Genomic DNA, 19,900 nt, shown 5'->3' with positions numbered 1-19,900 from the left:
GCAGCTGGCGAGAGAGCTCTCGGTCGTAAATTGAGTCCCGCCGCTTCGTTGAACAAAAAGAATCACTTTTCGTGTAGCTACATAATCCGTCCAATAACGATCAATACACACATTAGGATGAGACTGTGGCTCGTAATATCTAGGGAAGAAAAATCATCCATAAACGTGAAGTCTCGCGCTCGAGAAAGCACGGCGCCGACGCAAGGCGAGCAGTCCTTTCTGACGCTCGCTCTCCACGACGCTTTTACCGTCAGTGTGTGGCAGACACTTCGCGTCGCATGTTCGAGTGTTCGAGCGTTCGATTTTCGTCGAGAAACGCGGTGACACGGCCAAATCCCGACTGCAGCAAACGACGAGGAATCTCGCTTCCCTGAGCCGTTTTGAAATAAACTCCTTGTGTCGAAATAGTGCTCGTGATTGATCGATGATGCATTCCTTTCGCTGTTGTGCGTTCAAAGAGTAATTAACTTCTGGAAAATCGTGAACGCCGGTGGCTCTATTCGTGACGTTCGAACACAGTTGACGGTGATAATAAATTGCGCAGAATATACTTAGCCGATAAAACCGCGGCTCCAATCGTCTCTGCAACTTCTTATAACATAAAATCGAATATGGATTGTGGGGATGAGTGCAAGTTGAAGTGTTGATATCGGATAGTGGTTTGTGATTTGTGATGCGGTTCTCCGTGCCCGTACGCCTTCCGTTCAATTGGATAAGATTCGTCGATGTAACGGAGTGCTGCCAGTGACTGGGGTGCGAGACGTTTGCCCGATCGTTGAACGATGGTTAATGGTGGCAGCGGTGGGATGATATGAAGCCAGTCCAGCGTTAGTCTCGCTCCGAGCCTTGGATAGTGTTACTCACTTCGCTAAACCGTAACGAGTTCGCGAACTGCGTTGAAGGCCTCGAAAATATGAGAGTCCCCCTCGTTTTACTCGGCGGTATTGTCGTCCTGTCAGTTGCGGTCGCGAGAGCCTTGTCCTGCGTCTGTTCGCCGCTGGAATGCGACTCGCTAACGGAAGAGGATTGCCCAGGGGGCCTCACCTGGGATCCTTGCAAGTGCGTTACCCTTCTCTTAACACAGACTCGCCAACTCACAAGTGCATGCCTCGTAACCCCTCGGCCCACTGCAGCATATGCATACCGCACGAGAAGCCGTAAAAAACACGCGGGTCGAGAACAAACAGACAAGTGCAGACTGTTGTTTGGCTTATCTTCAGCCGGTGATCTCTCGGTCTCTTTGCCGCTTATTTTCGCTTTTATTTCAGCAGTTGAAGGTCCTTTTCCCCAACATAGACTGGTTCAAGAAATTCATAAGGTTTTAAAAATTCTCGGTAACAGGAGCATTTCGCATCTCCAAAAGTAGAATGGTTGTTTGCATTACTTGTGAAGGATATTGACGGCTGTTTAACCGTATAAATTGCATTCCGGATTGACAAAAACTCAAGGGTTTGTACGGTGACGTAGAATTCCAATTTCTCACCAAGGACACTTCGGCACTGGGACCCTGCAGGATCACAAATAAGACGAGACGCGACGGATCACGGTGCCGCAGCCAACGTCCACGGTCGCTGGATCGGAGTGAAAAATGTTCCCTCGACCTTTAAATGTACTTGAGAATCGCATTAATCCTTTGCTACGATAAATCATGCAGCTTACTTTTCCGTCTGGAAGATGCGGATTATTATACTTTTCCCGAGAGGCAGCCAGTGCCTGTTTCCGGATTAGTCCTGACGGCACGTACGAATGAGAAAAAATGGCTAGATAAAGAAAGGATAAGAACGTTATAACCAAAAAAGAAGAAAAACGCTGACGTGCGATTTCCGAAAATTCAGTATTTATTATATTGTTTGACAGGACTGGTCCGCTTACCCTGAAAATGAACGCTAGAGTCCAGAGATCAGAGTATCGGGTAAAGTGGATCGGAGTATTACCCTTAAAAAATTTGATGCGATAAATCATGGCTCGTCAAAGGCCGGGGTTCAAAAGACCGATCCGTGAACCGAAATTTACAGAAGCTGCGTAATAAGCATCTACGATCACAAATGTTACATATCAGACGCAGATGTGAAACACGATAATACCACCTGAATAGAACTGCCCTTATTTTTATTCACAATCAGTCGCGGCTTTTTCCATAGTGTAATATTCTCTGTTCGATTTTCCTTGATCACGATTACAATCGGATCCCATTTCCCGGGGGAACATTCACTCCAGTTCTCTGACAAAGGAATTTTCTTTCCTCCCCTATTTGAATTTCACACGATCAAAATTGTTCTTTCAATGTGTACACCGCGATTGCACATTGCGAAGCTGAACCACGACGCGTCGTAAATGTTTAAGCAATTTTTGCCCGTTTGACCCAACTCCAACCCTTCACACCGGCTGTTTCGCGGGTAGGGAGAGGCGCCGACATCGATAACCCGAAAATTTCTGCACACGCCAACATGGAGCCCTTATCAATCTACCCCTGCTTTCAGATGCTGCAGAGTTTGTGCTCGCGTCGAGGGTGAACCATGCGGAGGCCTCTTCGGTTTCTCTGGAAGTTGCTCGGAGGGTCTTCAGTGCGTGATCACGACTCTTCTGGACCACGCGCGAGAAGTCGACGAAGGCACCTGTACCAGTGAGTACAATCTTTTCTAGTTTTTCGGTAACAAGAATGGAGGATGAATTTGCCAGAGCGTGAAAGGAATATCCAGAAATTCGATGCTGCACGGAGAAAAGGGTGCATTATGATTCGCGTTCAGTACGGCAACAGACCGATTTACCGTCACATTGTGACGATTGTTCCGATTCTGTATCGCAATTGTTACTACATAACTGTAGCATATCGTTTTGCAGTCTGCACAGTGTAAAACTGACCCTCATACCGCGACGGCAAATCCAACTGTTGCTATACCGTGTGTGAACTTTTAGTATACCTTCTTCTTCGTATGATATTCACACGATAAGTTCTTCAAGTTCATCAAAGAGCAAACAATCGTGGAACAAGTATCGTACAACTTATCGCCGCCACAGAATGAATTTCCTTCCTAAGTTTCAGTTTGAGTTGTTGTACTTATCTACGAAGTGTGTAAGGCCACCTGTACACTATAGCGCGGAGTAAGACATTTAGCTGACCGTATAACCAGCTTTCGTTATAAGTTACCAAGGTTAACTATTAATACAGCTTATTCAATCAGCGAAGTCGTTGAACTTTGTATAGGGTGTGTAGTATCCGAAACCTCGTAAAGAATAACCCAGTACTTCAATACGCGCGATTGGATACTGTAGTATGGTAGCCGCTTTGTAGCGGTTTACCGTAGAACATTGATTTCCTTTGAAAGTTTTTGCACGCAGTTCGAGTAACTCGTGAATTGTACGGCATTATAACTCTGAATTGTGTCGGCTTCAAGTTTAAAGTAAAGAGCCTACGTATCGAGTGACGGAAAGAAGTCAATGACAGAAGGATAAAGAGCGGGAAAATATAACCTGATAGGAGACAAAAACATCAGGGTGCAAAAGCACGGGCAGAGTGTTACTTAAGTCTTACATGTACAAGCGATTAAGGGATGTACTCGGTAGCGCACTTTGCTGCTTCGCCATCGTCGTTGTCGGCAATATGGATGTGCGACTGAGCAAGCCACGTAGCAGCAATCCGGTCTGCAGAACTTTCTGCGTCAAGTGTGCGTTGAAGCTTGTCTGCAGTGGCTGAGTCAAGAGAAAGAGATAGAGAGAGTGAGAGGTTGTGACAAAGAGCGACTGGCCTTAGAATTGACACGAGGTGCAGTAGATACGCATCCACCTATTCGCGAAGCGGTACGTTTTCAAGCACGTAACAGAAGCACTAACGATTCAAACTTCTCAAACGTCGTAGGTATCGTCGTGTTGAAGGTTCTTGAGATTCGTCGACCGCTCGGCTTATTTCCATCGTGAAACTTCGCTACTGTTTTAGGGTAACAACTAACCACGTGCCATTTGATGCGATCTAATTCCACACGGCACATTAGCGGACCTCTCGTTATTGGAAAGTCGGAAAACGTCTGAATGCAAATACAAATGGATGGTTTCGTTTTCCATATTTTTTAATCTCGTAAATGAGTTGTACTCAAGTGCGTAAAAAAACTCGGTAGATGGTCAGAAAAACTGTGTTCTCATACCGTGTGACAATTATGTTGCAGAGAAGTGTTTCTACAAGTGTTTATATTCACGGTTCACTGAACTTGTATACAGCAGTGATAAGTGTACATAATACAAACGAGTTACATACATTTTACGTATTCGTAATCTTCAAAAACGATACTCTCCGATTGGCATAAATTATTTTAATTCTGACTTTTGTTAATTCAATTTGCGGTTTGAGTTTTGATTTTTTTTTTCTTTTCGTTCCATTGAAAAACTCTTCATCAACGTTGCTGTGCGCGATAATGATGTTATAACAAAAGTCAAACTGTAAGTGATAGTCAAAGGAAGTCGCTTCTGAAGTTATGGGATTATGAAACTTTTGTCGAAAACTATTGAGTTTTCGGTATTCGTTTGTTTACGCTCGAGATACGTAAGGAAAGGGAAATGGTAGAGAAAATTTGAAAGAATGAAATTATTTCCGATTTACTTGTAAAACCTGCCCGGCGCTGCAACAGTATAGAAAAGAGAAGCGGAGGGTTTCGGGTTTCAGAGTTTCAGAGTTTCAGATAGCGACCGCGTACCTCGTACATACACGTATACACAAATCTGCAGACCGAAGAAAGATGATTTGTTTGGGTACAGGGTGGAAAATGTACGATAAATATGATTGCCCTCGTTCCTCACCCTCCAACCCCTTTTCTCTGTATCTCCCTATCCTTCGGCCAGTCTCGTTATTCCGATAAAATGTTTTGCCGATGCACGTATATTCAGGCTATATATATAATATTTACGTTCATATGTACAAAATTTTCTTTCTCGAGTGAGTCAAAGGTGTTTACTACCAATTAGGGAATGGGTTGTGGCTGTAAATACAATTTTGACAAGCTGGGCTTCATTTCCCGTTGGAAATTGGAGGAAATTAGATTCACCATTACGCATGTATCAGGGATGTGTTATCAAGTTTTTTTTCATATGCAAGGCAAAGGATAATGAAACACGGAAAATAAATAAAGGCGACGAATTCTATAAACCGGAAAAATGGATCTCGTGTTGACTATTGTAAGTGTTTAGGAAATGGACGAAAAGGCCTGAACATCTGGTCCAAATTTTTCGATTCCGAGTTCTGTTTTAGATAATCATGTCGCATGCAATTTGTGAAATATACGTAATAACTGCATGACGATGAAAGACTAAATTAATAAATGAAAACCAGGTCGAGGATTGTAGAAAATTAGGAGTTTCAAATTGAAAACAAACTTTGAAACAAATGTGGAAACTTCAAAACGTAATCACCTTAATTCCTGTAATTGTTCGTATAAAATATATATATATATATTTTTTAATCTCGCCTTTGTCAAAAGACGAACGACGTTGCAAATGGATTCACTCAGCTCTGAAACAAAACAATTATACACGTAATGCACTTCGACTAATATAATTTCTAGGAATTGAACTAGTCCAACCGAAACATCCCGATGCCATTCACAGTAAAACCCACCATACGTGAGAATTTCTATTCCCCAAGGTATGCCGTAAGGCAATTTAGGATTAACCAATTATACGGGTTACATACGCTCATTTGTCAAAATGAGGTAAACGAACGCAGCCCCGTGGAAAAGGGCCGGCATCGCGTCAGTGGTCGTAAACAAGATGGCTGCCGGCTGGCCGACGGGCTGATGCTGCTCTCGTACTCACCTCGCGTTTTCAAATCTTCAATCCGTTGTAATTACTTAGCGACAGTCTCAATGGATCATCTAAAGGTGTTCCTTGACCGTGCCAACGCCTTTTACACGTATCTAAGCACGACCGAGACGAATACAGGTCATGGATTGATCGGATATACGTACAGTTGACCTTTAGTCGTGTTGTGTTGGCCCCATGCATGTTTCCGTTTCACCATGAATTAAACAGCTATGTTGTCGAATATGTTCATGTCAAGCTAGGCATATCTTGATTGTTAGAAGGGATGGATTGTTCCAATTTAAGTTCAACTCCGCAAGTTCAACTGATTTTATTTGGCGTGTATTTTAATCACTGCTATGCGGACTAATTTAATCTACCGCGAAGAGAGAAGCTCTGACCAAATATCGTTGCGATTCGAGTTAACAATTACGATCATGCACGAGCACTTTATCGAAGATGCTCAACAGGATCCAAAATTGACCATGAACGATTACCAGTATTTCAGCTAAACTTCGCACAGAGTTTGAATCCGAATACCTATCTTCTTATTTCTATCGGTCATCAGAGTCACAAGATTTTCCGAGATAGTAATTTTCACCGAACTATGAACATCTTTCACGAATTTACCGAGTCTCACCATCCCCGTAGTTGAGTAAGAAATAACAACTTCTGGAGTCAACTTTTCCTTGGCTAATAATTCTCCCCGAATCGTAGCTATATCTATCCGACCACCCTTCGACGTCGTCTATCTCTATACATCAACCCCTACATAAAAGCTATAAAAGTTTCGGCAGTTTGGTTGAAAAAAAACAAATAATAATCATAATAACAAGGATCATAAACCGGTGAGAGAAAACGGAAAAGCGTAATCCGGGAAGAAAAAAAAAATTTCCTCGATTCGACATCTGGAACCAGAAGATGGCTGAGCGAAAAAAAAATCTAGTTATCGTGTAGACATGTAATCGGCTTCAGATCGGATGTCATGGTCCAAGATTGTTTGTGATTATTAATCAACTCCATTATAATATCAAACAACAAAGAATCTTGGCATCCTTTGGTTTTCGAGTAAAAGCAAGCTATTGTTCCGAGCCAATTACGTCTCGTTCGAACAAAGAGTGACGTAACTGCCAGACTGTCGGTTTCACTGATTGGCTGGCCGATATGCCGTGACCGTTATATCTTTGACTAGGTCCTATCGAAAACCTATTGTAACTTACTCCGTCAACGTTGCCGGCTAATCAACTTAAGCACTACGTTATCTTTCTTTTTTTTCTCTCTTTTTCTAATGAAAACAGCCTCCAAGGAAACGTAGCAGCTAATACGGCCACACACAACACTTTACAGCAGAGACTTTTCTAGAAAGTGCCAACATCATTCCACACGTCCATTTTCTTTATTTTTTTCTCTTCAACCAACGCAACGTTAGCCGTATTGGAATTGAAAAAACGGACCAAAGTCATTGCCACCATATTGACCTTCGACTTTTTTTTTTTTGATTTATTCACCCACCAGTATAACTTTATGATACGGCGAGAAAACTTGGATTAATTCGATTTTTCTCAGTTTTCTGCCAGAAAAGGATCGAGGAGCTATACGCAGTTGCGTTGGTGGGCTGGAAAGAGATTATTTTCCACTCCACGTGACTACATATAATCTTAGTCGTCGTACACGTCCCCAGAGTCAGTTTACGTCCGTAAACTTTGAGATCACGTGTCTTCCAAAATGCGTCCGAGGAATTCGAATTTCGTTCAAGGGCTTTAAAACTTTCGGGTAGGTATACACGAGGACTCGAATCACTGGCCCATCGGAAATGCCCTCGAACGAAGTAGCGCAAAGGTGACTTCGGGCTGTGTTTTCATCCCCCTGACTCGCCGGGGGCTGAAATTTGGCCGAGGTAATGCAATGGGCGAACGGAGTCTCGATGATCGTCCGGCAGACGTCAGAGGTATAATAAAAGCGATCATTCTGCGAATGGAGAGGGCTGGAACCGTTTCTCCGACTATTGTCACTGCCCATAACCCTGGCGAGAAACAGAGATTTTCATCCCACTTTACCTCCTTCTGCAGTAGCGCGACTCCACCGTTTCTTGCGATGCGACTGTTTCGAAGAATGGTATTTGAATACCTATTGCCCATACCGTCCCATCGGCAAATCCTTTACACCGTTATTAGTTCGTGCCAAAAATGCAAAGACGAAACGCTGACGACGTTACGAAGTACCGATCGACGAGGGGAATTTTAAACGGTTAGCTATCTCTCCATCGGCAATCTATTGCAATTTCATATATAAGCGTAAACATCACAGGCTGCGATATTCTTTCGAGCTGGTAATCACTCAATAAAACCGTCGTAATCAGCAATACTGTCTGAAATCACCAACGGTCGCGAGGTATGATCAACCGGTTAAGAGGGTGGTCGATTTCGACGTTGACGAACATATCTCCAGATATCAGAATCCGCGTATCTCAGAAGCAAAAAAAAAACGAGCTTAACAGCCTCATTCCATGCACAATTCAGAACAAAAACACTACAACGCATTTTCATTAGACGCAGAAATAAAGAAAAGGCACGGATTACACGAAATCGCAATAGTAAATTCGTGGAATTCGTGCCGTTTCTTTATTTCTGCGCCAAATGAAAATGTGCTGTAGTGTTTTTGTTCGGAATTGTATACAGAACGGGATTGTTAAGCCCCTTTTTGCGTTTGACGTACGTGGATTTTGATATCTGGAGACGGCTACCAACGAACTTCCGTACGCCTTTACACATTTGGCTGCCATTTTGTCAATTTTAAGAATTTTCGAACGATCAACCTCTCTAAATATGTAATCATCCCAAAATTGTATTTGCAAATTTCAAAGGTTGTCTACCCCCTTAATTCTATTACAGTTTACATCTGATCGTCCCGATTACCAATCTTTCAAATGGCAAAACGTTAATACTTTTCACGTCCAATCGCTGTAACATCCTAACATCTCTCATGGCAATGTGCGAAACACGCAATTTTTTCAGTCTATCCGTGTATATTACAATTTTCCGCTCCTGCACGCAACAAAGTCCTTATAGCTGTCGGAGCTGCCGCCCATCCTGATACTTTGTTTCCTTCCGCATTTCTTTATCTCTCCAGTTCGTAAACCCAGAGGAATATATTTACCGGTGACCTCACCCGTCTTCCCATTTTTCCTTCTCTCCCCCCCGCTCACTCGCTCTCTCTCTCTCTCTCTCTCTCTCTCTCCTTGCTTCCTTCCAGCCCCTCTGACAACAAAGTAGTAATCGCCTCACAGTTTCCAACGGGACTTTGCCACGTGCGACAATAAGGATAACAGAGTTAAAAGAATTTGAACCTCACTCCTATACTTTCTCCGCGAAACTTTACGCGGTCTTGTTTGCTCAATGAGGCCCAATGAGAGGCGAAATGTCACCCTTTCTTCAACAAATGTTTCGTACATTGTTCCGTACTCATCGGCAAGTTTCTGACGTTCTGACATGTTTTCATCCTTCGGAATCGGAATTATGATCGGGATTATCGCTGCTCGTTATGTTGGTCTGGAAGGTCACAAGTTGGAAACGATGAAGCCTAAACTCGAAATCGTACTTTTCATTAGAAATTGAATGAATGCAATTTTCACCTTCAAACTTTGTAACCTGTCATTGATAATAAACACGATTCGAAGTGTTTTCGTGAAAAATAGTTTTACCTTTGGAAGTATGACATTCATTTTTTGATAGATTTTCAACAACAGCCGTAAACCAGTTTTCCATGTTTCTCAAACAAAAAAATGATCGACTCAATTTCGTTTCTCTGTGAAAAAATGTCATTTTCTCTTTCTTGCTGTAAGACTGAGCCAAAAATCGGATTTCATATTCTGACATATCAGACTCATAGGCCCAAACGATACATTAGTCACAATTTTGTTCAGACGTCGGAATGTGTAAAAAATGATTATTTGGAATATGCCGTTAGTGTATAGAATGAAAACAGAAACAGGTGAAGTTAGGTTGAACGATGCAGGTTTAGAGACAAGAACAACTGCTGCAGTGCTTTATCCGGATAGACTTGACAATTCTCCGTGGCTACAGGTAGCTCTATATTATACCTCCGTGTAGGTTGAACCCGAGCATTGTCCTTTCTCCATCGACAAAACGTACACATCGTTCCCGTCCCATCTAGAATTCGTTCCACGTATCGTCGGAAACAAGATTAACTTGTCGAATACACTTCCAATGAACTGGCAACAAATTAGAGCGAGGCTAAAATACTGTTTTCTGGGTTCAAAAATCGCGGTATTCTTAAAGCGACTGGCGTCACTTAATTGATCAGGTCATCTGCAAAATTGCACTGGGAAAGAACCATTACGAGGCGAGGGGACGAATTCTGTAGGCCCAGCAGGGCCCAAGCACTGTCTAAATTCAGAGATTTTTGAACATAGAAACGAAAAAGAAAACTACTGTGCTTATAAATTTAGTTTCTTGTCCTAGAACACTTGCATTTAAAAACTATTCTTATGAAAATTGTACACACATCACGGAACATTACCTCACTTTTCAGCTTTGGAAGTGAACATATTTTTATGCGATTCGGTGTTTCAATGTTTTTGTTATAAAATTTATAAGCCTTACGAACCACGTATTGCTAGCCTTGTATTTAAGACATATCTACTTTTCAGAAATACTCTACGGATAGTAGTTGTTCCGCTAGATCTTGAATTGAGATCGACATTTCAATATTGTTTCTTTGTGTTATCTGGTCAGCAATCTGATCCAAAGTTTCGCATGTGGAAATATACAATAGTCACATTACTTGAATCAAATTTTAAAATGTTAAACTTGGTGCAAACCTAATGTAGTGAATTCTCAACCATCGGCTATAAATAGCTTCGAACGGCGAACAATGAAAAAACTCAAGATTGGTTAAAAAAACAAGTAGTTACGTAATCCGAGTGCAACAAGGTTCTGAACTTTTTTAGCTTGTCAAAATTTAACGTACGTACTTGATTGATTGACAAGGAGTGACATTTACCGGGGGCGTCGTTTTCCGGCTTGATTGATTGATTCCCGGAGCTTCTTCCGGTCCTTCGATCATGCAGATGTCTACGATGTAACGACCGCAATATCATCGTTTCAGGGTCAGGGGTTAACCACTGTCGTAATTCTATGTTAAATATGTTCCGTAATCTAAGTTTTAAATATCTGTCATTCTTTGCATTCCCATATAAACTTTGCAATCCTCTGTAACGGTTTGTAATCAATTTCCATTTTTTTTTTATCATATTTGAAACACTTCGAATCTTTGTAATTTTCATTATATCGTTGTAATCCTTGAAGTCCTGGTAATCTTTGAAATTCCTGGTCGTCTTTGAAACCCTACGAAATACTTCGTAATTTCTTTCTATCTCTCACGTTACCTTTGTAATTCTTGAAATTCCTGTGATTTTCTAAATAACCCATACTACATTCATAATCCCTCGTAATCGCTTGTAATTCCTTTGTATTCTTCATATTCTTTCTATATAATAATCCTCGAAATCCTTGTAATCACTTATGCATCTTTGTAATCATATTGCAATCTGTGTAATCTTTCTGTAATACTTGAAATCCCTTTGCAATAGTGGGGATTCTCTACGATGAGCGTGTAATCTTTGCAATCGTCGTCGTTGTATACTTTCTTTTACACAGCGATCAACCCCTGATCGATCGTTTCGATGTTTCACCGACGCCTGAATGAATTTTGTTCGGCGTCGGTACGAGTAGCGAACACCAGTAGCTCGTATTTTCTTTGGTTCTTTCCACGTGTTTTTCCACGCCGTTCGTACGTGCAATAAAGCAGGGGGGTGTGGTGCCTGAGTAGCCCCAGGGTTTCTGGAAACTCGCTCGTTGCCGAAGCCTCCCTTTGGTACATTCGCGAGTTTCCTCGGATGGGAAATAGACTTGCAGCCCCTGTAGAGTTGGAAACAACCACCGAAGTACACGGAAAATGTGTTTTCGGCACCGGCTCATCAAGTCAAAAGAATATTAAGAATCAGCCCGTGCTACCGCGCCTCCGGGGCCGTTGGGGATGAAGGCGCGAAGTAGGAAGAAACGGGGATGAAGGTGCTCGCTGATGCAGGATACCTCGAGGAAAGAGACACGTGTAAGAATTTTTCGTAGAAAAAAACCACCGGCATGAAACCTATATCGACTTTTCTCTCATCTGCGTTTCTTTCTTTTCTTTTTTTTTCCTTCTTCAGGCATGTTTTATCCATCTTCCATGCTTATCTACCCACCCCTCTGGTCTCTTTCTCATCTACGCAGTCCTCTCTCCATGTATCTTTCTACAGCCTCCAAGTTCCCTGCATTCGTTACGATGAATTGTTACGTACGCGGTATCGGGTACTGTCTGATTACATTTTGTAATTAGGGCGATTTTAATTAGAAATTACATTTCTGTAGAGTAGTTTAAGAAAGAAATAAAATTTAAATTGTATTTGTAATTGGCGATCAGTTTCTGTTTTATTACAATTTTTACAAGTTGATTCATATTTTTACTACTCTCAATTACAGTCATCGTATGCAATGACTGTCTTTAGCTTGTATCCGAGCTTGAAATCAGGTAACTTGATAACCTAAAAATCGAATGATCTAATCGTGTTTTAAGAACATGCACAATGCTAATTAAGTTTTTCAAAGAATGCCGTACAATTTCATTGGACACCATTCTTAAGAAATTGCAGAAAACATAAACATGACATGTCACGAATACGAATATGATCAATTAATTAACAGTACAAAAATTCAACTACCGAATTCGGTTGAAAATTGATCACGTCTCAGAATTTATTCATCAGTATTCGTGTACTTATTCTTAACTCATTTACCGTTTCATAGCTGCAGCTTAAGTATACAGCTGTAGTATAATTATAAAAGCAGACTCGGATTCTTCCTGCAGATGTTGTATTTTTAATTTCATCCAGCGGTTGTTAGACTCGGTTTACAGTTCGGAAAATTATCCGGATCTACGTTGATCCTATACATTTTTAACGAAGTTAAGCTAGGTCAGCTTCTCTGCCGTAAAATTTTTTTATTTACTCAGATCACTTGTTTATTCACTTCTTCATCCTCTTTCACAAGTCGGGTATAATCTTGGTATGCATGAAACGGTACTCAAAGGTATCCAGGTAATACACATTCACAAGCCTGTCGTACAGAACGAACGAACCAAAATAAAATAATAACCAACATACAAGTAGATGTCGCATGAATTCAATTATTTTCGCACACAGCCATGCAACTGTCACACGTACGTGCAAAAGAGTTCTTTAAAAATATCCAAATTTTGTCAGTATGTCCAGAAGGTGCCTTTATTTTTTCGAAGGAGGCTAAAAACCTCTCGAAATTATTTTTAACATGTATTTGTAGAAATGGTGTGGAAATCGTTGTCAGTAGAATTACAAAAAAAATTATATGACACGTGTATAAATATTAGACGGTTTTAGTTTGTATTATTGCAACAAACGATGTTCTAATTAACATTTATCCTAAATTTTCATTTCGAATATCGATAAATACTGTTCATCCGGTAACTTAAAATAATTATAGCGACTTTTATTTTTTTATCAAGCAAATAAACTGCAATATTTTTCATACATATTCCTTCATGAATGTGCCAAAATAAAAAAAATCTCTGTCTCATTGTCAAACGTGCATCAAAATTTTGGTACAGCATCTCAAATAGAAAATCTCAGCCAAATATAAGCTCTTAATATTGATATTCAGAGGTGCCCATTTTATTCTTATATCACGTAATTGGACAATGTTTGAATTTTTTTTTTTACTCACTTTCTCCTAAACTTCGTATTTACTTGTAAACTATCTAAACACAGATTTTTATAAAAAAAATTCAGGCTCCATAAAAAGTACTCAGAATTTTCTTTCGCACGCCCGAATACATGTTTGAGTGACTTGCCTTGGGGGAAATTTTTCTGCCACATAAGTATAAATCGATTCTGGAGTTAATATCCCAATTCGTAACACGACGAAGCGTTTGTTATACCTATAAGACGTGTTACTTACAATTAGCGGTTGCGGCTCGTTGCACACAGCATGCTGGTTCTTGCCTCTGAACCTAAAGCAAGGAAAGTTTCGGGATTATATACTGCTGGTTCTTGCAGATGTATATCATGGATATACCTACGCACACATATACCACGTACATACGCGTCCGTAATATGTGTGACATACACGAGTCGTATACGAATATAGGATTTAATATACACACAAAGTATAAACGCCCCCGATTGTAATGGCTCGCCGCAAATTAATTAAGCTTGAAAGTTTTACGCTGGCATGTAACCTACGACTAATTTCGTTTCTTCTATGTACGCACACACACACACACACACATATGTACGATATACATGCATGCACGTACGTCCGGGGCTGTGTATTTACGGCAAAATTATACCTGCGCTGAGAAGTTGTTATCAAATATTCATTCGCGAACTTATATCATATGTGTATTATGCATATATATATATATATATATATATATATATATATATATATATATATGTATATATGTATTATATATAAATGCATGCACATATTGTATACCTGTATAATGTATGGATTTACGGACGCTACTGTATTCCCGTTTATTCACCATGCATGCATTCGTGTACGTAGTTTACGTACGTATATGGCAGGTCTGCATCGTGTTCTTATATATATATATATATATATATATATGTAATGCATACTCCTGGGCCGTAATGCATTGTATCCCACTGCACGATATCTATACTCTGACTATTTGTACACTGCAGAGATATGATTTACGTGTTTGGACTTGAAAGGGGAAGACTTTTGGATTGTGCGATTTTCGAAATTTTCCAAGTAATTTTAGACAGCGAATACGTATTTCCGATATTGGCAGCCGACAGCGAAATCAGCAACGAATTGAAAGATGTGAAGAGAGAAAATGTAGTTTTTGAATTTTTGCCATTTTTTTTTTTTTTTTTATACTCGCTTCCGCACATTTTCATTATTTCTCATGACACTTGCGCTGAAGAGCTTTCTTGCGGATGGAAAATTGGGGAAAGTTTAAAACGATATAAGTATAAACATTCTTTATAACTTTAATTTGGCTCGTGGATTATGGTTACGATATTTTCAGCGAGGGTGAGGAATAATAAATACGTGCGAAAGCTGAGGTAAATGAAAGAGAAAATGAGGATAATGAAAGAAAAATATTCATATTCAGAGAAATACAAAAAAAATGAATAAATAAAATACTCGAAAAAGAACAATTATTATTTCTTTTACAATTTTTTTTATACTCGTCTCTGAATTTGTCTTTGATCTTACTATTAGCTGCTCATATCCGGAATACGTCTACCCCTGAATAAAATTCAACGTTACTTGCAGAATATTAAAAATGGAGAAATCCACCAATCAACTCATGTCAGCATCATGATAAGCTTTCTGCAAAACCTTTTCTTGTTTCTTTTTCCGCTTCTGAGATATTCGCTCGTTATAAAATATGGAGAAAGAAAAGTGAAGAGTGTAATAATATGTAAGATCTGAAAAGCTGCATGTCTACACCCGGACCTTTTATGACTTTCAAAGTAAGCGATCCTGCTGCACGATCAGCTGAAATACGGTATATTACACAATTCGTTTATAAGATATGTCTGTATATTTATACATACAGGTATGTATAAAGTTTAATAATGGATATCAAATATCGAATATTGTCGGTTTTTTCTTCTTATTTACTTCTTTATTTCCGATGAAAACGAATTATATACCGTTGTTACACGGCCGTCATCGTTGTTGTTACCATCACTCTTATACAATATATCATGTAACGTATACATCGATTACGACTTGTTCGATGATTGATTTTTGACGGTTGATTGCTGAGACGACCAATGAATACGTTATTCGGCAGGAATACGTACACAGATAAAATACGTGTAATATTTATTTAAATAAGATTTCAAGACGCAATTTGTCACGCGAAAATGATGAACGTTTCCTCACGATTTTGGTCGTTCTCTCGTATTTACCCGTAGGTATGTGTACAGTATTAATTTGTTCTTCCGGTTCGTCTCCTTCCAAATAAACCTCACTCTGGTATTTGGTATAATCCGTTTACGGTTGATTGCGTTATAGATTTATCATCGGTGAATTAATTGCTCGAGTAATATTCCTGTAATTTCAAAGTTTGATCAACCATCCTAGGCGGATGCAGAAGGGCGAGTAGGTGCGTAGTGTTGGTGGGGACGAGGGCCCTCCGGAGATTTACAATCAATGTTGAACTCCCGGAGATTTCGTTCGAGGCTTTATGATTCCGTCTTCGTTATCGCCTACTCGAATATCCACCAAGCATTGGAATACAAAATACGTGGTATTTGGTATCCACCCAAGAAGCACCTTTCGCCAAGTACATTAAAAATGTGTTCTCATCCTTTTGGTTCGCCAAGTACATATCTGTTAATTCACAATAAAAGCATGATTGAAACTTAACCCTTAGGGTAACAAAGTCTGGTTAGGAGTATAACATTATATTCGGAATACAGAAACAATCACAGCGTGTGTGTACATTTCGAGGCTTAGCTTAGGACTACGTCGCTGCTAGGCAGATTCACGCATACAGACACAGACGCATATGTATTACGCATCACGCATACGTAACATACCAAAACTTCTAATACATGTCTTCATTACCTATCGCTCTCAGACTCACATACATTATACAGCAACACTTAGCTTCCACATCTCTCTGGAATCACACTGCTGCCACACTGGGATCAGACTGACCCTAAGCTTGTCAGACTACGAATCATACATCATACATCATACATCACACATAGATAGTATTAAAGTTCAAAACTAAAGTTTGGATGTTCGGACGTTCAGAAGGTGACGTCACCCAAAATTTTGACGTCATCGATCGAAAATCAGCTAGCCGAATTCCTCAGTCTGGAAACAACCGCGCGGTAGAACGGACGTATAAGAATTGTGCTCCGCAGATTTCGAGTACCGGGTTCTCTACCTCCTGAATCCTGCGCTCCGGGTCCGCTTCCTAGTGAAACTCGATTTGAGGAACCAACGCTCCGTAGTTTCTGTGCTCCAGGTCCGCTACCTAGTGAAACTCGTCTCCCGTGACAAGAGCTCCGTAGTTCTGGTTGTCCAGGTCCTTGACCTGGTGATTTTTGACTTTCATGACTAATGTTTCGTAGTTCTTTAGCGAGCGAGCTTTAGAAAACGAGGGTTTTCAAACTAGTGATAATTGAGTATGAATAAAAAACAAAATAACTTATACAGTGATGAAAATACAGAAGAAACGATTGAATTATTAAGATCAATCTGATCCTAGCGTGACAGCCGTGTGATTCCAAAGAGATGTGGAAGCTAAGGGTTGAGTTTCAATTGTTGAAACGTATAATTTTTTTGAAAAACTGGTGAATTCGAAAAATTAACGACGGAGCCAGGAATCGAACCTGGTATCTAGCGATGCTTTACCGGAGCCTTACTCCACTAGACCACCTAGCCGCCCTGACTCTGATGTCGTTAATTCCTCTCATCACCAGTAAGTTCAAATTTGTTTTCTTGTGCGTTTATACGTATTAAATTATACGTATTAATTTATACGTATTAAATTATACGTTTCAACAAATGAAAATTGCCTCGTGATTAATATTAATATTGATGATGCATATCCGCATTTCAATATTAGACGGTCATTGACTGTCTTACGAGCTTCGCATCAAGAAGCGTAAGATTCCAAAATGTAAACACACTTACAGACATTCTTACAAGTTGTGTCTCGAAGAGGAAGAACACTTTCTATATTCACACATTGAGTTTCAATCATGCTTTTATTGTGAATTAACAGACATGTACTTGGCAATGATATGTTGTTTGAATCTTTCTTCATAAAGGATGAGAATCCATTTTTAATGTTCTTGGCGAAAGGTTTTTGCATCAGAAGTGCTTTTTGAGGGGATGTAACTACTTTTTATACGAATTTATTTGGCACTCGTTCTTATGTATAAACTACTTTTGATAGGCATTCGTAACTTCTAAATGCAGAAAATTATCATAGAACAAAATCACGGTTATTTTGTGATGGTTTCATCGTAGAATCCAGTTGGTTCAAGGGTACTATGAATTGTTAAACCATGTTTACCTGCTTACATGAACATAAACTTGGGCTTCGCAGACTACTAGCTCTACGTCTATGCCTCATAGAGTGCTCCGTAGTTCGTCAAATCAATTTAAAGTAATCTAATAATTATGACTAATTCGTATATTTTTACTTAGTTCTGAACCTATGACTATGAAACACATGAACGTTCCTTTTTTTTGTTATATTACACGAATCAAATCAGAGTCCAAACAATGACATTCGCACTGTGACCAGTTATATTGTTTATGTTGTATCAAAACGATTCTTTTCTTAAAATTTATGAAATTGTGCCGAGCTTCATATTTCTGACTTAGTCGAAGAGCCACTCGCTTTGAAATCATCAACGATTAACAAGTGATTTCCTGGTAATTTGTGAGGCTGAACTTAACAACGTTAACGTAACGAAACACTAGGGGAAAAATCATTATAATTGATATATTGCATAGAATAATATATTGCATAGAAAATTACAAAACTCTACAAATATTATAAAAATCTACAGTTTTCTATAAAACATGATTACAACTTCCAACGAAAAGAAAATTGATATTTCGTTCATAGAAACTCGTGGAATTTCGTAAAAAATTATCAGTCTACAAAAAATTACAAAAAGTCGCAATATTCTGTGAAAGATACTTACAATTTCGGACCAAGAGAACACAAACTTTTGTTTCGTAGTATTCTTAGAATTTCGTTGAAAGGTACAGCTTCTTTATGAACTCTATGAACTCTTGAATCACTGCTAGATGTCGCATCTCTTTCACAAGGAAAACTCATAGCAGGCAAGTCAAGTACATTCGAAGACTGATCTCATCTTATGAGTATGATCTAGACGGATTTAGAGAATCTGTCTTACGTTTTTGAACTCACCTTGTCTCAATAGGTAAGCCATATATAAAAAAACTAACATTCCGTATTTTTCTAAACCAGGAATTTCACGATATACTCAAACAAAGTATATCCATTTCAACATTTGATACAAGAAAAACGATCGCGTAAATACGAGCCATTCTACAAATTGTAACATATGACGATAATGTACGAGAAAAGTACGATGACTTACGAAAAATTGAAAGCCGGAACTACGAAAATGTCCAAATTTCTCTAGTTAATCGTAAGATTAGATTCGTAGTGGGGTATCGAAATTATTTCCACCAGGGAAACCGCAAAGGTGCCCTCGCGGAAAAATCCCAACTTGGGTGTAAATTCGCACCCCCAACTCATAAATAATGCTAAATTCCCATAAGAAAAAAGTTTAGGGTGTGAATTTACAACCAAGTTGAGGGTTTTTTTTTTCGAGAGGCTACCAGCGCTGTAATCTTACGAATCAAAGATACCGCTCATCCGCACATGTGACGCACGCTATTTTTTCCAACACCTATCAAGAGATATTTGAGAAAGATAAGAATGTAATACAATTATTTGAGAGAAGCAGATTTAAGCGCAGGCTCGATTTCATGAAACTTGACCTAATCGTGTTAGCTTCAGGTTGAACCCAACCCAATGACGTCACTGGCGGTGCGTAAAATTGAGTTATCGGAAAATGCGCATGCGTGAAGAAAGCCATACCGGGGGGTCAGCCAACTTCCTAGTTCAATTTCCACACGTTTCATCATTTTCGTTTTTTTTTTTTTTTTTTTTGCATCAAAGACGTTGTTTTCACTCCTGTAACTAATTATCTATGAACAAGGCAATGTGGAAAAATAATAGATTAAGAACAATCCCATTTTCGTTTATTTACTTAATTACGACCGTTCACGAGATGCCGAAAAATAAGTATACCGACGAAAAACACCCCTAGAGACGTTTGCTGTACGTGTACGTGGAAATGAAACAACATCTCGTATAATTAATTGAATTTGAACATTGCATGGTCTGGAATATTGCAATCCACTTGGCGGCAACCTAGAGCTTACAATATTTTTTAGTTCTACACGATTAT

At 39.5% G+C, this 19,900-nt stretch overlaps 1 protein-coding gene across 2 annotated transcripts in view; it reads left to right on the top strand.

The window, feature by feature from the left end:
- The first annotated feature begins 267 nt into the window (after positions 1 to 267).
- LOC124299816 (kielin/chordin-like protein) overlaps positions 268 to 19,900 on the top strand; it is a 184,501-nt gene continuing 164,868 nt past the window's right edge. For both annotated transcript variants that reach the window (XM_046753194.1, XM_046753192.1), the window contains exons 1-2: positions 268 to 1,059; positions 2,481 to 2,623. In XM_046753194.1, the coding sequence (XP_046609150.1) occupies positions 914 to 1,059; positions 2,481 to 2,623 (289 nt within the window). In that variant the 5' untranslated portion in view covers positions 268 to 913. The remainder of the gene's footprint in view (positions 1,060 to 2,480; positions 2,624 to 19,900) is intronic.

This window comes from Neodiprion virginianus, chromosome 3 (assembly GCF_021901495.1).
Source record: "Neodiprion virginianus isolate iyNeoVirg1 chromosome 3, iyNeoVirg1.1, whole genome shotgun sequence".
Lineage (NCBI taxonomy): Eukaryota > Metazoa > Arthropoda > Insecta > Hymenoptera > Diprionidae > Neodiprion > Neodiprion virginianus.
This window is presented reverse-complemented; position numbering and strand designations above follow the sequence as displayed.